The 20,864-nt window shown below is 44.6% G+C and overlaps 1 protein-coding gene across 3 annotated transcripts; it reads left to right on the top strand.

Moving 5' to 3' along the window:
* thbs2a (thrombospondin 2a) lies at positions 1–20,272 on the top strand. Of its 3 annotated transcripts, none has more exons than XM_080849348.1 (22): positions 1–160; positions 606–674; positions 1,089–1,642; positions 2,113–2,197; positions 4,837–5,036; positions 6,700–6,840; positions 6,956–7,049; positions 7,780–7,950; positions 9,486–9,662; positions 9,988–10,161; positions 10,581–10,708; positions 10,797–10,949; positions 12,495–12,713; positions 13,102–13,209; positions 13,398–13,557; positions 14,437–14,555; positions 14,921–15,155; positions 16,644–16,871; positions 17,004–17,275; positions 17,904–18,001; positions 18,107–18,246; positions 18,736–20,272. In XM_080849348.1, the coding sequence occupies exons 2-22, from the start codon at positions 611–613 to the stop codon at positions 18,741–18,743; spliced, it is 3,528 nt and encodes a 1,175-aa protein (XP_080705474.1). In that variant the 5' UTR covers positions 1–160; positions 606–610; the 3' UTR covers positions 18,744–20,272. The 3 variants fall into 3 exon arrangements, with proteins under 3 accessions (XP_080705474.1, XP_080705473.1, XP_080705472.1); XM_080849347.1 differs by lacking the exon at positions 18,736–20,272 and adding an exon at positions 18,410–18,606 and having other exon boundaries at positions 609–674; XM_080849346.1 differs by lacking the exon at positions 18,736–20,272 and adding an exon at positions 18,410–18,606.
* Positions 20,273–20,864: the final 592 nt, after the last annotated feature.

The raw sequence follows: 20,864 nt of genomic DNA, 5'->3' as shown, positions 1-20,864 counted from the left end.
TCCAGCGTGGATATAGTGCGCCCAGTGGATTTACGCAGCGGATTCTCTGACAGGCTTTTACCATTTATGTGAAGAATATACTTTTTCTATTAATTAGTTTGCCTCTTCTGATCAAGTAAAAGGCGTTTCCTAATCGAACAGGAACTGCACTTTCTAAGAGGTATCCCGTCTTTATCCCCCTTATAACCCTCAGTGAAATATTCTGGTGTTTGTAATATTTTAACATATTCTTCTTAGGCTGTAACACTTTTGGTTTTAAATATTATGCTAAGACATTGTTCCTTTAAGAAACAGAAAACCTAGAAGCAGGCAAAAGGAACATGACTCATTCAATATATGTGATATATTGTGTAATATTTTTGTCATTCCTTATATTATTATTTCATATTTTATGCTTGTCCTGAACTGTGAGATATCGAAAGGTTTGATCTGGTTTGTCATATTCTCATTGGTCGGCTGAAGATGAAATAAAGGCAACTTTACATTTTCAAGCTGATTTATGAATAGCTTAATTTCTTTTATTTGTTTTTTAATTTGAATTAATGTAGAGGTGTTTCTTGGTTTCGCTACCATGGTTAATGATTGATGTCTGATGTTCTTTCAAGGAGTAATGATACTTAGAGGTCTGTGCTTACTACCACTGCTACTCATTTGCGTCCCAGCGCTACCTCAAGGTAAAACCACAACCAAATGTGATTTCCTCATTATCCTAACTACACATGTCTTCACATACTAAACTAGCAATGTTTCATTCATGTTTCACACACGTTGGTATTGTGCACATTATTCTCTCAGGAGAGAGTTCATGCAGGAAAGGTCTTATGATTTAAATTAATATTTTCTGTTGAATAACTTAAGCTCTATTTGCCTTTATAATGCACCTCTCTGTACAAATATGAAAAGTAGGTCTACACTGTATCTGGAAAAGTGCTACAATTCTATTTTTAGTCTATATCAGCGTTTTACTTCTGTGCATTGTACCAGAGGCCATTATGCTCATAATTTGTATGGCTTTTGTAGCGTTCATAATCCTGTGGTTATGTACAGACTTTACATTTCATCTCCGGTCTTGCGCTATCCTTTCTCAGATGGGGAAGTGGAGGACGAGTCCGTCTTTGACCTGTTTGCTATCAGTCAAATCAACCGCAAAACTATCGGAGCTAAGCTCTTCAAGGGTCACGACTGGGACTCCCCTGCATACCGCTTCATCCGCTTCGACCAGCTGCCCGCTGTTCGCACACCGATACTCCGGCAGCTATTGAAGCAGATCCAGAATAATGAGGGCTTCGTATTCGAGGCCACCATGCGCCAGGACCGCGCCTCTAGGGGGACGCTGGTCGGACTGGAGAGTTCAAACGGCCGCCGTCAATTCGAGATCGTGTCCAACGGTCGCGCCAACACACTGGACTTAGTGTACTGGGTGGAAGGCTCTCAGAATGTGGTATCGTTTGAGGACGTGGACTTGTCGGATTCTCAGTGGAAAAACATCACGCTCCACGTGCATGGGGAGAACGCGCACCTGTATGTGGGCTGCACCCTAATCGATAGTTTCATCCTGGACGAGCCGTTCTATGAGCATCTTCAACCAGAGGGCAGTCGGATGTATGTGGCCAAAGGTTCCATCCGCGAAAATCACTTCAGGGTAAGAGCCCAGGTTTCAAACGAGTCTTGGAAGAAACGTTTTTAAGAGTCTTAACCAGGTTTAACAAGTTCGTTTGTGGACCCTAACCTCTGCTTAACACTACCCCCTACTTCAAGAGGTCTTTACATTTTAGTTTTTCATCCCTAAGATGCATTTAAGATAACAACTCCCTTTAATTCCCCCCCTCTGTGTCCCTGTATTCGTGGTATTAAACCAAAGTTACTGCCTTGGGAAACTCTGAACATCAAATTTTAGGAAAAGCCTCACAATTAGTGTCTGGATGTAATTTTAACATCCATTAAGTTTAGTGAGAGCTTAAATGGTGTAATTCTGGAGGAGGTTTTATTGCCCAGTTTTCTCCAGCGTAGACCTGTCATTTGTGAATATGTTCTCCATGTAACCAGCATTTCAAGGCTCCTTGTGGTTTCCCTTCCTCTGATATCTTTTAACTTATTTAAACCATATTTCAGGGATTGCTTCAGAATGTGAAATTCATCTTTGACACAACCTTGGATGACGTCCTGAGGAACAAGGGCTGTGAGGTCGCAAAGCCAGGTATGAAGGCCTTCATCTTCTTAAATGCCGAAAGACAGCCTTTCTTCATTCCTAGCAGTAAGGTGTAATATCTAAAGTTACTGAATCTGAAGGACACATCTGGAGCGGTCACTGCTATTATTGTGTTCATCTACAATTAAAGTGCCCTGTATATACAATCAGTTTCATTGAGTAAAGAGGTGGGATGTCCTTGTCTGGTTTCCCTGAGTCACATATTGGCACATGGGCAGAGGTTCATCCATGTCCCTCCCTGTCGGGATTTATTCTTCACATGAAAGGAAAGAGGGTCAAGAAATCTTCACGTTCAGTGATTCAATGTGTGCAAATGTCTTACATTATTGCATCATGACTATGTGAAAGAACAGTATCGGTGCACTGACATGAGGTCAGCCAATGCACATAGAGGAGAAGAGGAGATACAGATGTTCGCATGTATTTGCATTAGCAGGAGACTGAGGCATTCTGCTGTGGCAGAAAGTGAAAGGGGGAAAGAGGGACAGGACTAGGCTCTCTGCTCTCTCTCTCTCTCTCTCTCACACACACACACACTCTCGCGCGTGTGCGCTCATACAAACATACATACACACACCCACGCCAACATCTGCATGTGTGTAAGCTCATACAATGCTACTTGCTGTAAGAACTTAGTTCACACCGGGCAACGTGCCCTTCAGTCCCTTGGGCCACTCTCTCTCCCTCTCAAACACACACACACACACACACACACACAGAGGGAGAGGGAGAGAGAGAGAGAGAGGGACCGCTGAGGCGCTCCAGATACCCCACTCAATCACATTTCCTCTGGGCTGCCGTCCATCACAACACAGCCAGGGGTCACACGCTCCAGGGATCCAGCCCCCTCCAATGCTCAAACAGGAGCGCCTGTGGACCAGTACTAAACAAAACTTTCAAATTCACACTGTTGGTGAATAGATTTCCCCCCTCCTTTCTCAATACGGTTGCATCAGAAGTATTGTTTGTTGTTTACCTTTCTTTCTGCTTACAAGTATATTGCGAGCAGCCTGTGTACCAGTGGCTTCAAGGCCTTGGAAATGTCTAGACATTTGTGGGAGCTAGTTGTTCGTTTCTGGCACCAGTTATTTGTTACCCAAACCCAAAAGTCCCTTGTAAACTTATAAATGTCATAGTATAAAGAAGAAAATAAAAGTGCCACATAGGCTTTTGTGAACATTGCTTTTGGTTGAAAGGCTGTTGAAGTGGCGATGCTTGATTTGACCACTTTCTTCTCCCTCTTTATATTTCTTTCTTATAATTAGTCTTTTACATTTACTCATTCATAGCGATTAACAAACAGACGGAAGAGAAGGATAATAGACGTATGAAGACATACGTATAATGCATGTTTAAAGAAAGCGAGAGAGAGTCACAGACAAAGAGAAAGAGAGGGATGAGAAATAGGGACACACAAAAAACACATATCTAGACACTTAACACACACAACCACACAAAACACACACACACGCTTTAGAACTGATTGAAAAACTGTTTTTAATGATTCCAACAGACTCCTCAGGAGAGAGGAGGGAAATCAGCAAAGCTGAGACTGGAGCTTCTTAAGGCAACTTTGGGCCAACAGGAGGTCTTGATTTAGAGTCCCCTGTCTCTCATCTATCCAGAAAAATATGCACAAGTGACCCAAAAATGAATGTAGATTGCAGACACCTAATGGGTCTTTTGGCCAGGAATCCAACATTCCGGCACTGTCCATAATTCACCATGTCGATCTTCAGATGACAGCCACAGGAGAGTAAAAAGATCATACTGTATCATGTTGAAGATTGTTCATTTTACTAAAAAGGTAACATACTTCATGCGGTACACTTAACTGGAGTTGTATTTTACTTCTTAACAAAACCATGATTCCACCATAATTCAGTCTGTTCTCTTACTGTTCTCATACTATTTGGAATTTGTTTTGTGAACAGCTGCTACATCTTCTACAGCTTTCTAACACAATAGACATTTTGCATAGTTTCATAGTCATATTTACCCATATTTGCTACATAGCAAGGCTCTGGTGTATAGATAGAGCTGGAAAGATGAAAGGAATCAGATATCATATCCTGGTATTCATTTTGACTGAAAAGGTCTCCATTGCACATAAATATGGTCTTTGTCCCTGGGACTAGTCTGAATAGTGACGGATGCATTCCATGGACACCCCCCTCTAAGCATCCAGACAAGCACTTAACTGATACAGTTTGTGTATCAGCTACATAAGCCCTTTCATGGGGGACTTTCTCCCAGAATGTCACTTAAACCTTTGCCCAATGTGAAGAGTCAGCCTACACATAAAAATCAGCCTGGCCTCCACCTCACACTTGAGATTCACTTTTAATGATTTAATGTTAAAGGATTTATGGTGTCAGTGTGGATTTTCCATTGGGGATGGTTATGAGTGCTCTTCTGCTTCTTCTCATACTGGCGTCTGCTTGCCACAGCACAGTAGACCTTGAAGCATTGCTGGCTGTCCATACAGAGTATCCATATCCGTATCCATGTTCATTTAGGCTCTAAGTGTTTTCTTTCTCCCTCTCTCTTTCTCTCTATTTCTCTTCCTCATGTTTCTTTCTCTCTTCCCCATCTCATGTCCTCTTTCGCTCTCTCTCTGTTCACAGTCGCGGCGAACACAGTGACGGGGAGTGCTGAGATCGTGGACGTGAGCCCGGTCATCACCACCAACTTCATCGGCCAGAAGACGGAGAAGCTGAGCTCTGCCTTGTGTGAGCGCTCCTGCGAGGAGCTCGGCACGCTCTTCCAGGAGCTCAAGGGTCTTCGCATCATCGTTGGCAACCTCATGGACGGCCTGCAGAAAGTCGTAGGTGTCCCTCTCCAGACCCATTCTGTATTGATCTCCACTGTGTCTGTTATACTAAATTGGTCTGACTCCCCCCTTTTTTTCTACGGAAATATATTCATGGGTTTGATGGATGGGTTTGATTGGATTATAGGGATATTTCAAAAGTAGACTACCTCCAAAATACACAACTAGAGATCCCTTGAGGTTGAGTGCCTATTTCTTTCATAATTCTGACAATTAATCCAAAGGAATTCAGGCTAGGAAGATGGAGGGTGTGTGCCTTTTAAAGCTCTACAGGGCCAAACCCTGAGCACAATCCACATTGTGCAGAAGCAGACAGGGTCGTACGAAAAAGCTCAAGCTAGAACCCTGACTCATACCTGACCTTGCAGGCTGACACATCTTATCAGTCTACTAGAAGGCCAGCCACCATCTCACCCAAAGCCCCAGGAATGACACTGTAAACTCCTGACCTCACCATCTTAAGCTCATGAACATCCCAGACTCTCGAGCCCTCAACTCTGGAGCTCAGAGGCAGGCTCCCGGGAGCAGCCGGCAGTGGCGGCAGCATTTGGCCCTTGCCTGAAACACAGGGGGAGAGCGAGCTGTGAGCAGTTTTATGGCCTGTTTTATCGGGGAGGATGGGAATGGGAGCGGTGTAAAGTTTGGCCCCCTCGCGCAGTGCCGCTTCCTCTGGGAGCTCTACACTGGCTGAGGGAGGGAGGCTGGGAATGAGCCCTGAGAGCCCTACATGCGCTGAGGGAGGGAGGCTTGGAATGAACCCTGGGAGGGGAAAAAAGGCTGCTGAGCAAGCCGGGTCCCAGAGGCTCTTCCAGCACGAATGGTGGAACATGCAGTCAGAGAGAACTGTCATGCAAACACACACACCAGCACGGATGTGCACATACACACCAACTCTCTCTCTCTCTCTCTCTCTAATGTCCACACTTTCTCTCTCTCTCTCTCTCACGCTCTCACACCCACACACAGCCCCAACCTTGCTTTCTCTTGCTCTCGCTCTCTTACACACACACACACACACACACACACACACACAAGCACACTCTTGTTCTCACTCACTCACACACTATTGCTCTGACAATGAGCCATGGCAACATCTGCATGTGCAAGTGAGGCACAGTTTTACTGTACAGCCACCACCCAACCACCCCCACCCTATGACTTATGTTTTCTCATACACACACAGCCACACACACACTCGACATAAACACACACACACACAAACAAACACACACAAAATTGGCAGTGTCTGACAGGCCTGTTGAAACTCCAAAAGAAATTATTTATTTCTCCATCCTGCCCAAAGGTTAAAAAAAGTGCAGATTGCCCAAAAACCATCGGCATTAATTCCCACTATCTCCCAACTTGCTTCATCTCGAGCTGACTGAGGGTTTTTTATGCAAGCCTTACAGCTTTCCATCCAACTATGTGTACGGCTAGTCCAAAGCCTCAGTCATTTTTGGACCTGTTTGCTTTGATGGAAGAGAGATGAATGGTTTGGGCGTCCAAAGCTTAAGTTCTTTCCCCCCTAAGCAGGATTTCAACAGCAAATTGATTTGGCTCTGTGTAACATCTTTGTCTCTGGGTGTGTGTGTTTGTGTTTGTGTTTGTGTTTGTGTTTGTGTGTGTGTGTGTGTGTTTGTGTGTGTTTATCCTCCAGACTGAGGAAAACACAGCCATGAAGGAAGTACTGGGCAAGATGAAGAACTCCAAAGAGAAGCACATGTGCTGGCAGGACGGCCGTCTGTTTGAGGACAAGGAGGACTGGGTCGTGGACAGCTGCACTAAGTGTACCTGCCAGGTGGGGCCCAAACATACTGATGACATTACCACAGGAGGGTTGCATCCTGGTCTGGTTTAGCCTGTCAGGGAGCTGTCCTAACAGACTGTTTTCTCTTTTTGGCTGTGTCGGACAGGAGTCAAAGATAGTGTGTCACCAAATCACATGTCCAGCTGTGGCCTGCGCAAGCCCAACCTTCCTGGACGGAGAATGCTGTCCCGTCTGTTTGCGTGAGTAGCTTCTCTTGTCTGTGTTGCCACAAAAACACGCACCCACAAACAGGCAGGCACGCACACACCCACAAACACGCACATATACACACACATCCACAGACACACACACACACACACACACAGACAGACACACACACAAACACAGCACATGCCCAAACTGCACACAAATGGAATAACTTGATGTTTATTAAGTTTTAATAATAGAGCACTGTTATTGTTCTGAAGCCCATTTGCGTTTAAAAGCTGACCACATATTTTATTACACCGAATTAACCACCAAAACCAAAAGCTTCAACCCTATGAAGTGGTCACTGTGGGCTTAGAAAGATGATGTCATGGCAGAGCCGAGCGCTCCAGAGCAAGTTGGCCGGTGTCCTTGCCCTCCCTCATCCCTTTCTCTCTGAGCATTCCAACAGTGAATCGGAATGGAGAGGGTGTGGGGAGAGAAGATATTGTTGCAACATTAAGTGGAGTTGCGAGGTTGTTTGGAAGGATTGAAGTCACTTTATTTTTTGTCTTTTTTCTTCCCCTGCTTTCTATCTCTGTCTTTTCTCTTGCTGTCTTTCACTCACTGTGTCTCTCTCTTTCACTGTTTATCTTTCTCTCTCTCTCTCTCTCTGTCTCTCCCTCTCTCTCTCCCTCTCTCTCTCTCCATCTTACTGTCTCTCTCCATCTTACTCTCTCTCTCTTTCTCCCTCCCTTTCTCTCTCTCTCTCTCTCTGAGCAGCGAAGGACAGTGAGGATGGCTGGTCCCCCTGGTCTGAGTGGACTGAGTGCACAGTGACCTGTGGGACGGGCACCCAGCAGAGAGGGCGCTCCTGCGACGCCACCAGTAACCCCTGCTCTGGACCCTCCATCCAGACCCGCAAGTGCAGCCTGGCCAAGTGTGACAGCCGTGGTGAGTGAGTGGGATTTTACCACATCGCCAGTCACAGGCCAACTTAGAGATGCAGTGCCTGGTTATAATCTATTACACTTTCTTCTTCAAACTGAGCAAAATCCATCTCATGTTCCTCTAGCTGTGTGTCTAATGTGTACGCTTAAAAAAACTGTGTTCCTGCAGTCTTGGCTCTGTAAATGGGAAACAAACAAAGTAACATCGGACCAGCCAATCAACAACATTGCTTCATAAACAGAAGAGAGGGGTGCAGCCATTAAACTCACAGCATATCAACAACCATTTGCCAGGATTGAGGACCTCACCTTTAACAATGTCACAGCCAACAGTCCAAGAAAGGCTTGCATTAATTGCACTCCATGGGGTATAACCCAGGGCAGCTTACCTACAATACAAAGCTCCCAGTCAGCCAGCCCCAAATAAGAAGAGTTCTGTGCTATCTCCCCGTGTTCCTGCTACGGGCTGGAGCAAATAAATATCTTTTAAGAGTGCAAATGTGCTCCAATGTTTTCTGCCGCAGACTGAGGGGGCATAAGCATTGCTGTAGGCCAATAACTTTAGCCGAATAATTAATAATTTCCTCTGTTTTTGCAAATTGAATAGACATGCCCCTGCATTATTTTGCAGATCTGGAAAACTAATATCCAGCTCTCTTGTGAGCCTGTGCCTGTGGTGTTTGTAGTTGTGTGTTTCTAGCTGTGTCTACCTTGGAGGGGAGCTGTTTGGTAATTAGCGTAATGATTCCTGGCTGTCATAATATATCCAGCTGGCAAAATTGCCCGCAGTTAGCCTCTAAATGATGTGTAACACTGAGCAAGGCGATCAAGTTGCGTTTTTCTGAAGGGTGGAGAGAGTGGTAGAAGGAAAGTAGACGTAAAGGTGTCCATGGAGGTATGCAGCGCATAGGTCAGTTCTGAAAGAAGGCCTCAGAGTGAACTGGTTCTGCTGTTTTATTTATCGTTGAGCTTTCTTTCCACCGCCTGCTGGAAATTATTATTGTGCTGGTGATAAAATGTTACTTATCCACTCTCTACCACGTGAAACTGCAGTAATTCATTCCTTTGGCTTCACCAGATAAAGCAGATTGACGCCATCTGGACTGTTTGGTTGTGGTGAACTGAGGCAGCATGACTTTCCAAACTGTGGCAAAGCCAAGGGCCCAGAATGTTCTACATTTGCATGTTCCAATCTGCACATAGAGGGTTGAGGGGTTCTAGTTAGCATTCTTAATTAGCGTGTCTGTGTGCCTGTGTGTTCAAGTTTTTGCAGAAGTTTTGTGCATATGTTGTTATGTTTTGATGACTATGCTTTTTTCTTAGTCGTTCTGTTTTTCAGAACCAAAGAGCCATTCTGTTTTTCAGGACAATACAGCCATTTAAATATTAAAAAGTATATGCCATGTTTGCCTGTGTGATCTTAGCTGGTTGGTAGACTTTGGACATCTGCAAATGACTAGACACAAGCCACCACCTGGGTTTGACGATAACACTCTGCACTGCACTGATTTCTGCACGTTTGTTTCTCGTCACATGTAGTGCGACAGGACGGCGGCTGGAGTTTGTGGTCCCCCTGGTCCTCGTGCTCCGTCACCTGCGGCGAGGGGCACATTACCCGCATCCGCCACTGTAACGCTCCCGTGCCACAGCTGGGGGGCAAAGACTGCGAGGGCAGCGGCCGTGAGACGCAGCGCTGTGAAGCCAAGCCCTGCCCCAGTGAGTTGGCACCACTGCAGGAGCTGGGCACGACCTGGCACTAGACCTGCGTCAACAATGCATTCCATTTTTCATTTTGCATTTCAATAGTTTACTCAACCAGCCATCCTCTCGGACAATTCAATAGTGTATTTGAAGTGAAAAAATGTTACTGCTAATGGGACAATCTTTATCTAAATTGAAGGCCCATACTGCTCTACAGTTTAGCTTTGCAAATGTAATGTGCTTTAAAGGAATAACCAGGAAAAAAGTACTGAATCATAATATTTGCTGAGCTGTCTCCCCAAAAGAGTCACTTACCATAACCACGTGTGTTATTTTTCAGTTGATGGTGGTTGGGGCCCGTGGTCTCCATGGGCGGTCTGCTCAGCGACCTGCGGAGGAGGCAACAGGGGACGAACTCGCGTGTGCAACAGCCCTCAGCCCCAGTATGGAGGCAGACGGTGTCAGGGAGAGTTTAGAGACAGTGAGGCCTGCAACAAACAAGACTGCCCCATCGGTAAGTCTTCATCATCATCATCATCATCAGCATCATCATCTTCCTTTATGCAGGCTTCTTCCCGAGAAGTCTGACCCTGCAATAGGTCTATTGGGTAACAAACTAAGGATTTATGACTGTGCTAAAACACAGCAGAAGGGAGTGTGTTGAATGATGATAGAAGAACAGAATGGTGGAGGAGTAGGGGGATGAGTCAGTTTAGAGGCATCAACATGTTCAACATGAGTAGAGGAGTTTGGGATTATTTATAACTCCTGATAGTGTGCTGTTCTCATGTGAACTCTCTGTGTGTGTGTGTGTGTGTGTGTGTGTGTGTGTGTGTGTGTGTGTGTGTGTGTGTGTGTGTGTGTGTGTGTGTGTGTGTGTGTGTGTGTGTGTGTGTGTGTGTTTGTGCGTGCGCATGTGTGTGTGTGTGCTAGATGGCTGTCTCTCCAACCCATGCTTTGGCGGAGTGGACTGCAACAGTGGAACCGATGGCTCTTGGGAGTGTGGACCATGCCCCGTGGGTTTCCGTGGTAACGGAACCCACTGTACAGATGTCAATGAGGTATGCAGGTTTGCTGCATGCAGGTCGCAGGTAAACCAGATAGGAATTCTTGAGGTCGAGACTAATTGTCCCTTTTCTCCCTCTTTAGTGTGACATGGTGGCTGACGTCTGCTTCAGAGCGGGTGGGGCCCAGCGCTGCATCAACACAAACCCAGGGTTCCACTGCTTGCCCTGTCCACCCAGATACAAGGGCACTCAACCCTTCGGCATGGGAATAGAGGCAGCCAAGAAAAACAAACAGGTCAGCGAAGAAAATATTTTGATATATACCATAAAAATCCATCTACAGATTCCACAATGTAACACCAACACAGTCTTCCTACAGTTGCCAAGTTCATCTCAGTTCAGCTCAGTTCAACTCCATTTAGGCTGTGTATTTATGGCTGGTGAAATTAGCAGTAGTGGTCATTTAGTGCCTTTGATTTCTGCTGGTGTGTGTGTGAGGCGGCGAGAGAGGAGGCCAGTAGACATGTGCTTGTGGCACGCCTTGACCATGAATCACGCAGGGGTAGAGACAGCCCACTGCTCGTGTCTGGGCGCCCTAACTCCAAACATCTGTGGACTTCACTCTCCTTCTCTCATCCCCTGTCTGTCTGTGAGTGTCTGCCTGATGTAAGCTTTCGGATGTCAATTGTGTTGTTAAGACATGAAAGTATATATCGTAAACAGAGGTAGACAAAGAAAGTCAACTTTGCACCAAATGTTTTGGAACTAGCTCACATTTTTGACCCTTCGAGGCTGTTCTCAGATACAAGGGCACTCCCCCCCCCCCCCTTTATTCCCCTGTTGGTAGGGCTGTTAAAGTGTGATTAGGAGAAGACCATGTCCAAATCGGCCTGGCATTTGCCCCCTCAAGTCTTTATTTCTTGATCTATCGACAACCAAATTTCGTCGTTTTCCCGGAAAGTTGAGTCATTGCTTCCTTCTACCCACATGTTGCATAATCAGGCAGGAACGGATGGCTTCAGCACTGACCCCCGGTTCCCCAGCTCTTTAATCCGGTGCCACAGCTCAGCAATCCAAATTGATTCAGGACCGGGGGGAATTGTCTCATAGCTGGCACTGCTGTGCCCTGATCTCACTGCGCAGATGAAAGGCTTAACTCTGGGTAACGTTCGCTGGTGTGTGTCGGGTTTTCGCCGGTGACGTGGAAACACTCCGCGAACGGAGAACAATTAACTTAATAGAAGACTCCTCTGCTGCCGTGGCGCCGAAAAAAATATGCCGAAAAGTTTACTGTGAGGGGTCATAACGCGGGCCTCGAGGGAGCTGTGTACAGCCCACAAACACAAAAGAGAATAGAGATGGAAGATGGAGGAGAGCCATTGATGAGGACACGGATAATGCTAACTGATGCAGTGTGTCACTGTACAAACATGCAAGGACGAGGGGTAACAGAGAAGAAAGAAACAACCGCTGTACTAGAGCTGGTTGTGTTCAGATAGCAGATCGGAGCATAATACAATAAGATGATGGATCTGGAGCTCATTGGAAGGCCATGTACTGAATAAGTGTGTGTTAACTGCATTATCTGCATTCTTCATCACAGAAACCACTACAAATAACCAATAGCAGAGTAGAATGTCCTAGTCCCAAGATGATGGGTCTGTATCGCATTGGAAGGCCACATACTGAATGCATGTACTGTATGTGTTACGGTTATTGTGTAGACACAGTAGATGTATTAATTTACATGTGCTTTGACTGCACTGCATCTGTGTTGTCCTTATTTCCTCAGGTAATCTGGTCAATCTGGTTAATGATTGTATTTGTCTGGTGTTCTTAGGTATGTGAACCAGAGAACCCCTGCCTGGACAAAACCCACAGCTGCCACAGGCACGCAGAGTGCATCTACCTCAGCCACTTCAGCAACCCCATGTACAAGTGCGAGTGTAAGATTGGCTTTGCTGGCGACGGCTTCCTCTGCGGAGAAGACTCCGACCTGGACGGCTGGCCCAATAAGAACCTTGTGTGTGGCGCTAACGCTACTTACCACTGCAAGAAGGTATGCCAACCTCGCCCTTACTTTCCCCTTAAAGCCCTTTGAGAGGAAAGGCCTTGGCTGAATTCCCTGAACTTGACTTAGCACAGTAGCACAGTGAAGTACTTGTTTAATCTGATCAGAAATATGTCCGGACATGTTGTAAAATTTCCTTGACAGCTTATAATAAATTATTATTTCTGATTAACATCTAACATCGTTTGACATAGTTACTAGGAAATGTCAACGGTACATACGCTCATAAATCAGCGCATATGACATTCGACAGTCAAGACACTTAGCAGTTTGAATATTTGAAGATCCATGGTTAGTTTTAAGGCTGTGTCATCATGAATCTCACTATTCTGCACATAAATAGTTTTACTGATGGAACCTGTATCCATGTACACAGGACAACTGCCCCAACCTGCCGAACTCAGGACAGGAAGACTTCGACAAAGACGGGCAGGGAGATGCCTGTGACAAGGATGATGACAATGATGGAATCCTGGATGAGAGGGTGAGGATAGTGTTCATTTCACATATGCCTGTGCGAATGCACACACACACACAAACAGTGAGTGAGTGAGCGAGAGATAAATAGGGAGAAGATTCTCTTTATATCGAAACCAAAGAGGCCTTTGTACTCTTAAAAGGCATCCAAAACATCAAAATGGTCTTCAAACAATCTTCTCTTCAACCCTGCAGGACAACTGCCCCCTCCTGTACAACCCCAGGCAGTTTGACAATGACAAAGACGATGTGGGCGACCGCTGTGACAACTGCCCCTACGAACACAACCCCGCTCAGATCGACACAGACCACAACGGGGAGGGCGACGCCTGTGCCGTGGACATCGACGGAGATGGTATTCACTGTTGTTGATGTTGTTTTTGTTTTTTTTATTTAATAGATACATTTTTTTACCCATCCCTTTTCATACATGAATGGATGGTCAGAAAGAGCGATACAGCAGAATCTATTGAACTGGTAGCAACTTCTGTTTCTCAAATGCCAAGTCATTTCAACTTTGCGCCTGTTGTTTGTGAGTGAGAGTAGCTTGCCCATTTTATACAGACAGGCACTTAAAGTGATTTCATACTAGAGCTTTTGGTGAAGACCGGAGTCCACTTGAACCGTTAATCTGGCTCATTTCGTTATTGTAAAAGCTGCTTTCAGAACGCGGGTGCACGCCAAGGGGCCGTGCCTGAGTCGTCCAGAAAACGGGGATCTGGGATACGGTTTCTCCTGAACTCCAGTGCAGTTCGTATTTGGTGTGAAAGCTATCCAACCTAAAACCAAGAACTAACTGCTATTTATGACTTGCTGAAGGGTCCAAATTCTCCCACAATAAAAACATGTGAAATTATGTTTTAACTTGCAATTTTCTAAAACGCTATCAATCTTTCAAATAGCGAGGACAGGACAGCTATATTGCTTTTTATGCCTGTGGGTAACTTATGCGCGTATGCTTTGCGAGCAAAGCTGCAAGCAAATTTATCTCGCATTGCCACTGGTCTCCGCAAACTGACACTGAGCTGCACTTCGTTATGTGGTACAAGTCAGCAATCCATCTAACTGTTAATGGTCGCTTTGACAGCCAAACCACTCTTCCATTCTCCTGAATTTATAGAGTTGTCTCTAAGTATGCTTCTCTTACAACAGGCATGGGCAAGCATTGGGGTACAGTGACTCCAATTCAAATATCCTGTTTTTTGTTGTTGTTTTTTCTGGTGTTGTGCTGCAGGGATTCTGAACGAGCAGGATAACTGCGCGTATGTCTACAACACCGACCAGAAGGACACCGACATGGACGGAGTGGGAGACCAGTGTGACAACTGTCCCCTGTTGCACAACCCTGACCAGGTGAGAGACCCGCCTGGTGTCCCACCAGTGCCAATAAAGACAAAGTCATTGATTGAGTTGCCAGGTATAGATATAGCTTTATATACAACACACTATAGCTTTATGTAAGCTTGAACACTGTGAATGTAATGTCATTAGTGTTTATTGGAATTTGGCAACATTCTTTGCTGATTTATTAGCGTGGTGAACTGAAGCTGAACAGTCAAGTAAGGCAGTGGATGCTTAGAGAGAGGAAATGGCTAAAATGACTGTTCAATTGACATTTGAATTCTTTGTGTTTAGTTATATTGAATTTGCCATGAACACACTTCTGAGGTAGATGGTTTATATTGTTTGTGACAAGGAAACTGGTCTTTCTGGTACAGGCTGATACAGATAATGATCAGGTTGGAGATTCGTGCGACAATAACCAGGACATAGATGAGGACGGACATCAGAACAACCTGGACAACTGTCCCTACGTAGCCAATGCCAATCAGGCCGACCACGACAAGGACGGCAAAGGAGATGCCTGCGACTTCGATGACGACAACGACGGCATTCCTGATGACAAGGACAACTGCAGACTGGTACCCAACAAAGACCAGCTAGATTCTGATGGTAAAAGCAAACACCTTTACCTCTCTCTCTCTCACCTATTAATGTTATACTTCATAAAATCAGTTAACATAAAGATTAAAAACAACAACATTCATGCTCACATGTACAGAATGTGTGTGTGTGGAATGTTACACTGCCGTGGCTTGCCAGAGAGGGAGGATTTAATAGCTAGTAGCAATAAAGATAATAAAGATAATGACTAGCGTAAGTGTGCAATCCACTGGCATACAGATGGCCACTTATGATAAGGACACACTCTCCTGGTGACCCCACACCTGCCTCATTAGCCTTCACCAATGGATTTACTGCATGGCAGAGATGTTCACATGTCAATTCATCTCCTTCACATAAAGGTCACATCACACATTTTTTCAGTTTCTCTTTCAATTTGTTCGGACTCGCTCTTTATCTCTCTCTGTGCCATCATTTTTCTATTTGCATCTTTTAGTTTCATCTTCTTCTTGTGCTCCCTCTCTCTCTTATTTCTGAGCTAAGGCAAGTCAGGTCCTTCCCCTTTGTTTCCCGAGGGACGTGCGTGTGTGTGTGTGTGTGTGCATGTGTGCACACTCGTGATTACTCCGCCGTACGCAATTCCACAAGGGTTACCTGGAGTTTGTGTAGTTGAGCCCATAACTGGAAACAGGTTGCAGAGAAGGCAGATCCCCACCACCGGCAGCCGCACCCGCACCCACTCCCATCTGTACCCCATAGACCAGATGCACTTGTACTTTTCACACCTCATCACCGAGTGCTTACTTAATAGAAAACGCCAGTCCCCCTGTGCAATAACAAAGTGCGGAAAAGCAGCTACTTCATCCTCTATAGAGCAGGCTCTGCTGCACACTTGCCTGCCTGTGTGGACGCCTGCTTTGCCTTTATATTCTTTTTTTTCCTCCCTCTCTTTCTCTCTCTCTCTCTCTCTCTCTCTCACTCTCTCTCCACACCGGCCATAGGTCTGTTTTTAATAGACCTCACATTCTGAGACAGTTACATGTATCAGAGGAAGTTGTCACGCCATGAAAAGAGGGCTGAGATTACTTGTTGCGCTTGGCCAGGAATGAGTATTAAACTTGGGTCGCTCAGTGGAATATTTTCGCTCAGTAGGTTAAATATGTTTCGAGGAAAAAGCTCTCCTCCCGTTGCACATGAGAAAGATCCCTCGGTGAGAAGGGGAAAATACAGTGGCATCGCCATATGGGATTGAAAATAATACATGACAGACAACCTTTACCTAGAACAGATGAGACAAAAGAAACATTTAGGTGGATATGAGTGCTCTGAGGGCTGTACTGGGGAGATTTATAGCTTGCTCGCACGTTTCCCTCAAGAAGTTTCCATTTCATATTTGATTCCTTTCACTGCACCTGCTTAGCAGATTCCTGAATTTGAACCTCGTAAGAGTTCTTGTGTGGAGTGAATTGATATTGTAAATGGAAGATGGATCTTCTGTATGTGACCAGCTGTTTTGAATGGTTTGCTCCTAAACAGGAGATGGAAGAGGTGACGCATGCAAAGACGACTTTGACAACGACAACATCCCCGACATCTTTGATGTGTGCCCGGAGAATGATGGCATCAGTATCACAGACTTCAGAAAGTTCCAGATGGTGCACTTGGATCCTAAAGGAACCACGCAAATCGATCCCAACTGGGTGGTAAGACACCAGGGCAAGGAACTCGTGCAGACTGCCAACTCTGACCCTGGTATTGCAGTAGGTGAGACATCTCCTCACCCAACTTGGGTCTTACATGGTTCCTTCTCAGACTGGTTGAACAAACCACCTGCTGGAAATTATGTGAATTGGGAATGTGATCATATCAATAACACTAATATTTCTCCCCTCTCAGGCTTTGATGAGTTCAATGCCGTGGACTTCAGCGGTACGTTCTACGTCAACACGGACAGGGACGACGACTACGCAGGGTTTGTGTTCGGCTACCAGTCCAGCGGACGCTTTTACGTGGTCATGTGGAAGCAGATCACGCAGACGTACTGGGAGGACAAACCCTCTAAGGCTTTTGGGATCTCAGGGGTCTCGCTAAAGGTGGTCAACTCCACCACAGGTACCGGTGAACACCTGAGGAACGCCCTATGGCACACCGGGGACACAGGCGGACAGGTGAGATTCTTATTGGAGATAAAAAGGCTTCACTCATTCTGTCGAAGGCCATAAGAGGTACCATTACACATGCTAGGAACGGCAGTGAAACCGCTCAGCCATGGCCATATTGAAGGGATTTTAATTGCGACCTAAAGAAAGAACTTTTAACTTTTAACGTTTTCTATGCGTCACCTCGTTTTCAAGTTCATGATCGAAATTTACAGACCTTTTTTTTTTTTTTTTTTAAATATGTCAAACAATATCTGTGAGAAAAATTCAACTATACTATATCAGAAAACCATTGCATTTATTATAAAATGGGCTTGTTAATAACGATATTGACGATAAGCTGTAGTTTCTTTAATCATAGGACTAGAGACATCCTTTTTTTGTTACTTTGTTAGTTGACATTACGTGTATTAAAGGAAGTTTACCTTTTTACTGTTGTAACTTCACATGCTCTGTGGTCACATTTACTAAGTGTTGTGTACCCAACTCCAACCTCTGTAATATTATTTCGATGAGCTCTGTGATTTGTTTTCATGAGGCACCTTTTGAATGCAAAGGTTGTGAACTCCTTTTACAGTAACACAACCAGCAGGTCCAGCTCAGTGTGCTCATACTGGTGTCATTCTGTTTGCCTCAGGTGCGCACCCTGTGGCACGACCCAAAGAACATCGGCTGGAAAGACTACACGGCCTACAGATGGCATCTCATCCATAGACCAAAAACTGGCTTCATCAGGTACCCTCCACCAAACCTCACTCATATGTGCCCCGCAACTGAAATTATTCCTGTAGAGCTTTGCTTTATGGTTATATGTTTTTCTTCTTCTTTTCTTTTCCTCAGGGTGGTGGTTTATGAAGGCAAACAGATCATGGCTGATTCAGGACCTACTTATGACAAGACTTTTGCAGGTGGACGGTTAGGTCTGTTTGTCTTTTCCCAAGAGCTGGTCTTCTTCTCCGACCTCAAATACGAGTGCCGAGGTGAGTTAGTTCGAGGGTTTTGATTGCACAATGGCACTTCAATGTTTTACAGTCCAGGGTTGGAAGAAGAAAGAGGTTGGGGGGGGGGGGGGGGGGTGGGGGGGGATGATGGGACAACCGTAAATGTGTGAATTTTGTTTCCAACCTTTTCCCCATATTTCAGATAACCCAGACTTACCCTCAGTGTTGTTCAGGTAAATAGGTTATGGACCTGTTCTGCTATGTCATAACTCACGCTTGGTTTCTGTATGTCACCTCAGCTGATCACACTGTGTTTTGAATGAAGTCTTGTTTTGGTTGAAAAAGCCACCCACACCACTAACCATGTTGGGTGACAGTATGAATGGCACAGTCGTCACTGCCTGCAGTCTGCCACGTCCTGCACAGAGCACAACGCCTTGCCTTCTGTGTTTGGGTCTCCAAGTGTCCTGGTGTAGTGATTGGTATTCATCTTTAATCGGTGCTTTTGGCTCTCCCTCTGTTTCACAGATAACTGAGTCAACGTGGAAACTGCAAAGGCCCCATAACCTTGACACTGTCCACCAACCGTGCTGAACTTCAGCCTGTATCTTCAGCGTCTGTATCCATGAGCATTGATAACATCGTCATGACGAATCTCTAACCAAGAGCTTGCGGTGTGCCCTGTTGAGCACCGAAGACAAAAAAACATGAGCTGACAATTCCATCATATTGAAAGCACCATTTCTACAACCACTTTAGTGCTTTGTATCACTTTGTTGTACACGTGCATAACAGTGCATACACAAGACCTCTTTGTAAATGTTCGAGTTATTGTTTTATTTCTTGTATCATCTACTTTCTTTGCCAAGGGTAGGAAAGGTCAGAGCATGATGCCATGACGATGCTTTATGATGATGATGCTATGTTCGGTAAAAACGTTGTCCATCCAATGACGCAGAGCTGCTTAAGCTTAAAACCACAAAGAAATCAACCTCGCCTGACTTCAGGATTCAGCAAAGCCAAATTGCAAAACTTGCACAATTTTTATATTTGTTTTGAATTGTCTCTATGGTATTTTTTTTGGCATCCTCAATGCATTTTCTTCAGTTGAGGTTCTGTTTTTTTCCACTTCAATTTGACTTAGTTATTTAAAGGTCTTAATCATTCCCGATATTTTAAGAGGGATCTTTCAAGTGTTGTAGGCGCCTTTTGGGGGAAAGATGTTTATATTTAGACTGTATTATAATTTCTTTTGTAAATTATTTATGTGACCTCTGCCATTGAATGGGGTTATGTCTTGTTTCTTGGTTTGCTTTTTTTTCCCTAGAGATTGTAAATAATTATTTATTTGTTTACACTGACAAATTTTCACTATTGTCATACAACAGAAAAATACAGACCTATTGCATTGTTTCTGCAAACACAAAACCAGAAGGTGTCAATGTTTAGTGTCAAGCAATACAAGAGAACAGAGAAATTGCTTAATTAGGGACCATAAATTAGTCTAACAGACCGTGGAGGCATTAAGTATTTGGCAAGTTGCCAACATTAGAAATGAGAGGAAACAAACACAGAATAACTCGAATAATGTTAGTTAATGGACTGGAGTACCAACCGTTAGTAGATTAGTGTAATATGATGCATTGCAAACATCGGTGGTGTTATTGGCATGTTTCATCAATGACAGAAATCATGGATTTAAATAATTGATCATTAATGAACCTTCCCTTTGTGCACCTTTGTTGTGTCCAGAGTGAAATATCAGCCAGATGTAAAAAAAAAAAAAAAAAAAAAAAAAAAATGCGTTTCACCCAGCAATCAAATGCAGTCGGGCATTTTGGTTTACTTTTGTCAAGCGTAGAATCTGATATGTATTTTCTATAAGTTGCTGGTTGTCTTGTTTTTGTAATGATTAGCAAGCATATTTTTTGTGGTATTTTTGTATAATTCACAAATATAAAACAGTTTTTGAACTTGATTGTTAGATTCACTTTTCCCACCTAAATGTGTGTGTAAAAAAAGTATGCAGTTCTCACAGCTGGAAGTATTTTGTGTCATAAATAAATCTTTCATACACCATTCTCTCAGTCACAGTGGTCATTACAGCAAACTGACACACTGACGATGGCTTAAGGCCGAAACACGTCTGTTGAAATAAACTGGTCTTTATATTATTGAGAAAAGCTTGAGAGTGAGGTTTTTATTATACTCAAAGTCATTACAACAAAGCCTTATTGGAAAGCTATGAGAAGCAAACACCCCTGCCTGACCCCAGCAATGGGTTCCAAATCTATCTAAATACCTCCGGTGGAGTATTGAATCGTGATTAGAAAACTGTTATACACAGATACGAACACTCATACATACAAACATGCAAGCGTCACGCGAACGCGCACACACAAATCAGTGTCAGCTGCCACGCGCTGATTAAAACCAACGTTGCCATACACAACCAAACTGCAAGGAAGTGAACATTGTATTTGCGATTGCAAAACTGTTCCATCCTGGGCTGGGCCGCTGGTGATGGGATTCAGATGGCCTGTCTGGTCCTTGGTTTCGCATCGATGGAAGGAAAACAGATGAGTCATGCCCTCTGTGCTCTGATTGCCGCATCTCCATCCTCATTGTTCGAGGAATAAACCCCCGTGACACGTTAA

This window comes from Sprattus sprattus (assembly GCF_963457725.1).
Source record: "Sprattus sprattus genome assembly, chromosome: 12".
Taxonomy (NCBI): Eukaryota; Metazoa; Chordata; class Actinopteri; order Clupeiformes; family Clupeidae; genus Sprattus; species Sprattus sprattus.
This window is presented reverse-complemented; position numbering and strand designations above follow the sequence as displayed.

What these genes read in the sequence shown, in the direction of transcription:
- thbs2a (XM_080849347.1), top strand. Translation starts at nt 611, where the DNA reads ATGATACTTAGAGGTCTGTGCTTACTACCACTGCTACTCATTTGCGTC. An exon ending in TGTTGCACAACCCTGACCAG is followed by an intron (nt 14,556 to 14,920) that starts GTGAGAGACCCG and finishes TTTCTGGTACAG; the next exon opens with GCTGATACAGATAATGATCA. An exon ending in CCTCAAATACGAGTGCCGAG is followed by an intron (nt 18,247 to 18,409) that starts GTGAGTTAGTTC and finishes CCCATATTTCAG; the next exon opens with ATAACCCAGACTTACCCTCA.